At 40.5% G+C, this 6,707-nt stretch overlaps 1 protein-coding gene across 3 annotated transcripts in view; it reads right to left on the bottom strand.

Annotated features, from left to right (window-relative positions):
- The window catches only part of neto1l (neuropilin (NRP) and tolloid (TLL)-like 1, like), a 69,432-nt gene extending 67,485 nt beyond the window's left edge, over positions 1-1,947 (bottom strand). The window contains exons 1-3 of one of the 3 annotated variants that reach the window (XM_023417027.2): positions 1,130-1,947; positions 327-383; positions 93-227 (exon numbers count right to left, since the gene is read on the bottom strand). In XM_023417027.2, coding sequence (XP_023272795.1) covers positions 93-227; positions 327-383; positions 1,130-1,157 — 220 coding nt within the window. In that variant the 5' untranslated portion in view covers positions 1,158-1,947. The remainder of the gene's footprint in view (positions 1-92; positions 228-326; positions 384-1,129) is intronic. The other 2 variants (XM_023417028.2, XM_023417029.2) reach the window with 2 other exon arrangements.
- Between the last annotated feature and the right edge of the window lie 4,760 nt (positions 1,948-6,707).

Below are 6,707 nucleotides of genomic sequence, written 5' to 3'. Positions count from 1 at the left end.
CCTCCCCACCTCAGGATAACCCCAGGAATGCTTCAGCTGAGAATAAATCACCTTGGTTCTTTACCACTGCGGTGCTTAAAGAGAATATTTACCTTCAAGGATGTAGACGCACTCTGTGTCTGGAGGGTATTTGTTTGGGTAATTGGGAGAAGTGAAGAGCCCTCCTTCTGGTTCTTTCACCCACGTTCCACATTGACCTGCAGGCTTCACTCCAGAGTTGTTTTTCACTGAATAATATAAAAGCAAAAAGAAGAAGACAGAGGCTGAAGCTTGGAGGAGAGAGAGAGGACATCTGAGCAGAAGAGGCAGTTGGTGATGAAGATTACCTGCTGTATCCTTCTTTGTTGCCCCAGACAACCCAAGTATGAGAAGACTTGCAACAACTGTAAGAACAGAAAGAGAAATAAACACATTTCTGATCAAGGCTGTGACATGAGCATCTGGCGTATTCGTTGTTTCTGCACAGCTTGATTTCAGCTGAGAAAGGGTTGAGTCAGCGAGGAACACTATCTCAGGTTTGGGATTTCATGTCCTGTACATCAGCATTATGCTAATACTGAACCTGCCCTGTGTTTGACCTTGTAAAGAATCCCAAAATAGAAAACAATACCTAAAATAATCATAACAAGAAATTAAACTAACAGTGAGGAAGATTCAAATATTGTGATGTAAAATAAAAAAAGAAAGAAAAATGCAGGCTTATAGTGTAACTAGAAAACATATACAAAATTATATGTAAAATTATGTTTTAAACACTTCAAAATAATGGAGCCTTAAAAAAAAGAAAGAACTAAAACATGACAAAAAATGATCAAAAACAAACCATTAATGGATTAAAGGAAAAACAAACCCCTACAACAACTTACAGTGTGACCTTCAGCAGTGAGTTTACAGGTTGTAGGATGCAGGATGTCTGTGTCTCACCTCATAATATTTGTTTTATCCCTACAAATCACCATCAATCTGTTCATATTCTCACTTTAATCTGTTGCTCTGATATTTGGAGCTTTAACTCTGATAAAAGGATCACTGTAGGCTACTTCTTTTTTTTTTTTTTTCATGAGGGTGTAAGGAAGCAGTAAGAGCTTTGACCAAGTGAGCTTCAGCTAATGAATCCGTGATGTCTTACCGTGATGGAAGCTGTGTCCATGTACCATGTCTGTTCCTTTCACAACCGGCTTTAGACTCAACTAATTCCATTTAGATGTAGGAATACTTGAAAAGGAAAAAAAAAGATTGGGATGAGAGTTTCTGAAAATTCACGCCGGGAAACCGCTCATAGACTACCATACAATCTTCCGCTGAAAAAAAAAAAAAAAAAAAAAAGAGGCAAATTTACTCCTTAGTAAAATCTTCAGTGATTAAGAAAAAAAAAATCCTTGCAAATGTGTCACAACAACTAATCACCAGTTTCATATAAAACCAAAAATAGTTCTAAACACTCGCCCGATTTCCATCCAAACGTTTCTAATACCCTTTGGTGCTTTTGATGCACTGAAAGGATTAATAGTCCCGTCATCAGCCCTTCTCTAATCGCTCCACCTTTGCGATCTTCTTTTGGAAAACACCATGGACAGCCTTGTTTTGTCCTCTTTGGTCCCTTTATCAGGAGAGGGGATCCTTCAGGAGCAAGAACAGCCGCGCAACACTCATCTCTGCAGCGTTTTCTTTACTCTTTTGCGGTGCGTAAAAATGCCCTGGAATACACAGGGTTGCCACGCAAAAAAAAAAAAGAAAAAAAAGAAAAGAAGATCATTTGTCGCTTTCTGTGTTCCTCAAAAAAAAAAAAGCTGTCAGTGTTGCTCTGAGTGCACCCCTCTGTCTTGGCTTGTATCAACTGGAGAGTCCCCGCAGCCAGCAGGAGTTAATGTATGATCTCCCTCCTCCTTCCGCTCCTTCAACACTGACTACAGCCGTCCAATGCGCCACTGTCCTCACGTACTTTTGACGCACGCATTGAAAACTTCTCCAGGACACGACTTCATCCACACATGAGCACACACACTAGAGAAAAGAGAGAGAGAGAGAGAGAGAAAAGAGAAAAAGTAAAGAAGGAAGCGTTAATGTGCACTAGTGTGTGTGTGTGTGTGTGTGTGTGTGTGTTTGAGTGTGTGTGTTGGAACAATAAGCACGCGCTGCAGAATTCATTTCAGCTCGCGGATCCTCCGCGCAAAGAAAATGGAAAGGTAAACAGAAAAAGGCAATTCATGAGATAGGAAATGGAATAAACAAGCAATAAAACGCGAACATGTCAAAGAGTCTATCAGCATGATCAAACATGGAAAAAGCTGCAGAGGGAAATAGGCTGGGGAATTGTAGCACTGTTATGCACGAACAGCTAGAAAATCATGCCTTTCATTTTGCTTTTTGGTCAATCACAGTCACAGTTAACCACAGTCAGGTTAAAACCAACCAACAAGAACTCTTGTTTTTACTCCTTCAGAAGAAACGTCATAATATCTCTATTGTAATATGGGGTGTATCCTAAAATAGCTACAGTAAAAGCCCCATATGTCACCCACTTCAAGGTTATCATGGATGGCATCTTCAGATTTTCTCCTTACCTCTCCATGCTTCCAATTTCTACATGAACTGAAGAGGTAAAGTGAAGTAGGCAGAAAGAGGCTACACTTTTTTTGCCCCCCCCCCCCTCTTTCTTTTCCCTCTTCACTTTTTTTCTTAAGGAAGTGACAAAGACACATTAGTTTCCTGAGGTGCGAGTGTCGGGATGTATCCACGCTCATCCACTGAGTGTGTAGCCGCTCTCACACCTGATGACAAAGCTGATCAGAGGGTGCCCAGGGACAAGTCAGGGGCCCGGGCTCCCAAAATAGTCTTGGCACCCAGCAGACAATATCCATCTTCAGATACTCCTGCTGCAGAGGCAATGTTGGACTCGGGCCTCCTGCGTGTGTATGTTAATGTCGCCGGTTAGAATTCGCTGGACAATTTGGATCAGCTTGAAATAAAATGTTAATGATAGTGGATGCCTGTGTAAACTCCTTTGTAGTGGTGTTATGGCCATGACGGACTTGACTACAGTGATATGTCTGTTCTCTCTCTTCTGTCTCTCTTTCCCTCTGTGTGTTTTTTCAAGTGCATAAACCCTCTTGAGATTTCAGAGATAAAGACTTACAATTGTCTCTGACGCGCTCCTCTTAATTACATCCTGTGCCGAGGATTGGCCTGTTACTCATGACTCGGAGTGTTCCGTTGTATAGCTGGCAATGCAGACATTGCAGGTGCCACGCTGACTTTGAGAATACGTATGGGAGTGGGAAATCACAGAACTCTTTTCAGCTAATAGGTTCCTGCTAATCTGTTATACAGAGTGATTTAATGGACTTGGGATTTAGACCCACCCCACCCCCCTCATTCAAGAGCTGAAGCTTTAGTCAGTCACTTTCTTGCCACTGTACAGGCAACTCCCATGAAGCCTGAAAAACACAGCGTAGCGTAGCTCGCTGTGCTTTCTTCAAAATTTCACAAACACAACAAAAACATGGCTGCAAAGAATTTCAAATGTCAATTTCCCCCTGCAAAGGCAAAGCCTATTATAGATCTTACAGTCTGAGGGGATGTCAATAATATCTGAGCCAAAATACAATGCAGTGCCCAAAGCTTGTTATTGATTAACAGTGGAGCTGCGTTGCCTGACAACTTTATAAGCACAGCACCACACATTTCTGATGGGTAAACTCTGAGATAAAGGAGCACAGCTATATGGGAATTATTCAAATGAGTCTTATCAGGCCCACTGTATGCAACAGTAGCCCTGGTGAATTTAACAGCAGCCTCCAGTTTAGCTCTCTGGCATGTATAAACTGTCTGTTTGAGTGAACAGCACTGAGGCGGTGGGAGCATCCCAGAGAAATAATTCATTCAACAGCAGTCTCAAAGTCTGCCATTTTTAATTATGGAAGTCTATCGTTTGGCCGTTTGGATAGCTATTGTGCGGTGTCGGCCTCACCTCACCTCCATTTGTAATTGTAATCAGTTAAGGGAAATAGGACATCCAGGCCGGGAACCATACATTTTACATACATAACTATCCAGAGCACACACACATCAAAACACACAGGTGAGTTCACATGTCCTTCTGCACATGTATTCTCCAACTTGTTTTCTAAAAACATCGACACACTTGAGCGTAACTTCGAAAAAGGCAACAACACCGTCACAACAAGTATATTATCCTGTAGCATATATACAAAGCAGCGAGTAATTCATGATTGCATCCTGTTCATTTGGCCCAAGCCCGATGAGTAAATTGGGCTTTCACCTTCTACTTAGTGTCATTCTAATGACACTGCAAGCGCTGTTTCTTTTTGTCACTCTAACAGGGGACAGTGCTGAAGCGGATAAACACTTAGGCTAATGCCTCCTGTCCGGTGGGACTCAAATTAACCTTATTAGTGATGCATTGAGCAGGTTGTTGGCCCTAAAAAAAAACAAAAAAAAAAACAATTTATTTGTCATTCAAGGCGCCTTGTAGTTCATTAAGCAAGGACCCAGTTACAATAAAGGGTCGCTCTGACTACAGGCAAATTTTGAGCTGCTCTTTATGCTACATTAGCTGCCTGGGTCTCTGGTGCCTTTATCCTGGCCCTGCACCTGGAGCCAGTGAGAAAATAATTCCATCAAATGATAGGCCATGAACTACCTGTGGTATCAGTTTTGCTGAGGTACCTTTGTTCGTTTGCAATGCAGCTGGCCTTTTGAATTCCTGCGCTCTCTCCCGAGCTCTCAAAAAAAAAAGCTTCTGAGAGTAGAAAAAATATTTAATACTTGTGCAACTATTATGTAGAAAAAAGAATATTGTAGTGGAATTATAGTAACTACAGTCAATTATTTTCACTATCAATTAATCTGCCAATTATTTTGTCAATTAATCGATTAATGATTTGGTCTATGAAACGTCAGCAAATAGAAACAAATCCCCCAAAATAGCTTGTTTTATCTAACTAATGGTTGGAAACCTTAATGTTTCCAATTTACTATATAGAGGTCCATGAAAAGCGGCAAATATTTAAATTACAGTGAGATCCAGTGAATTTATTGCACTATTGGTTAAAAAAAAAACAGAATTTCAAACTTTTTCAATAGATCGACTATTCAATTTATGTGCAAATAATCATAAATGATGCCAAAATAAATCTATATGACACGATAAATACACACTTGATCAACTGTGGATTACCAACAACAGTTAAAGCTGAAGTGTTGATGTAGCTGGAACAGGCTGTAATTACTGTGCAGTGACTGTAACCTTGTGATGAAGGGATACAGCTTTATTTCACTCTCTCTCTCTCTCTGAACCCCAAAGATTTCATTATGTGTTCTTTTCTCTTCGTATGTTTAAAAACATCAAGAAGGTCAAATGGGCTTTTTTTTTTTTTAAACTTGTGCATATTTTCACATTTACAGATGGAGGCTACATGAGCTACATGACCTTCAGGAGAAAAACATTGAAAAGCAAGCACCTAGCACACAATAGCCCACAGTACATGGGTAAGTTAGATCAATAGCATCAAAAGAGCATTTGGAAGGGCATGAATGCTGAAATCATATTCCTCAACGCAAATTTTTTCAACTGCTCCACGTTCATCTCTCTCATGTCTCCTCAGCGCTGCATCTGTCAGTCACTGTGGCTTTATCCATCCAGCAATTAATCTGAGCCCTAGAGAGGCAGCTGCACTGTCTATGAACCTACATGTCTGCTCAATTGCTATGCCTGGTCTGCAGAATTCTGCTCTAGTTGTAGTATGGAGAGTAGCTATATACAAGAGGGTTATTTTATTTTATTTTTTTTAGTGCTTTTCAACAGATCTTTTGTTTTCATGTTTTCTCTGCAAGCCTTTCATGCTGCCTTCCTGTGCTTATGATCACACTTTGAAGGAAGCAGTGACTTGCTGCATCACAGGTGTCCTGGATTTGGGCTAACATACCCTCTGCAATCTGTTCTGTGTACGCAGTCCCAAGCCTCTGGGTTAAACTGACTGTGTAATTCATCATTTGACCTCATTAGCCACTTGGTAGGGGGGTGCCATGGACACTGTGGAGTGACACTCTGTGGGCCATAACACCCCTGATGGGGGAGTTAGTCACCATTGTAATACCACAACAAAAATGCATCTTTAGATAGAGCCCTGTGCGTATTTCCAGCATATGGTTAACATCAGATGTATTTCAAAAAACTAATTAGTAGTTTACACAGTGTGTTTTATGCAATTCATTTGATTTGCATTCATTTGAAATGCAACTGCAAGGGACTGTTCACTTTACCGAGCAAGAGCAATACTGTGGATTTAAAGAGTTTGGAGAGGGGTGTGTGTTAGCATGCCAGGCTAACTAGCTTACTATCCACTACATTATTTTGTCAGGTTACAGGTTATGTTCAGGATTGGGATAATCAATCAAGTCCTGCTATTTCTTTGGTTATAGTATATACCTATAGAATACCTTTAAAAATAACATTAAAGCATAAATCAAACCACTGCGTTTTAACTATGTTTCCTCTATAGTGAGTATCCAAACCATCTAAGGGTTCTGTGGGAACATATTAAATTCTAAATGCATTTTTATGTTTAATACTGCGCTCTCATATTTGATTAACATGCTGTAGAATAGGTACACTGCCAGACTGTTGCAGTACACTAGCTAGCTACAGTTGATCAAATCTGCTCGAGACAGTAGACATTCTAGCT

This window comes from Seriola lalandi, unplaced genomic scaffold (assembly GCF_002814215.2).
Source record: "Seriola lalandi dorsalis isolate HSWRI2012SDOR001 ecotype SW California unplaced genomic scaffold, Sedor1 jcf7180002054570, whole genome shotgun sequence".
Taxonomy (NCBI): domain Eukaryota; kingdom Metazoa; phylum Chordata; class Actinopteri; order Carangiformes; family Carangidae; genus Seriola; species Seriola lalandi.
This window is presented reverse-complemented; position numbering and strand designations above follow the sequence as displayed.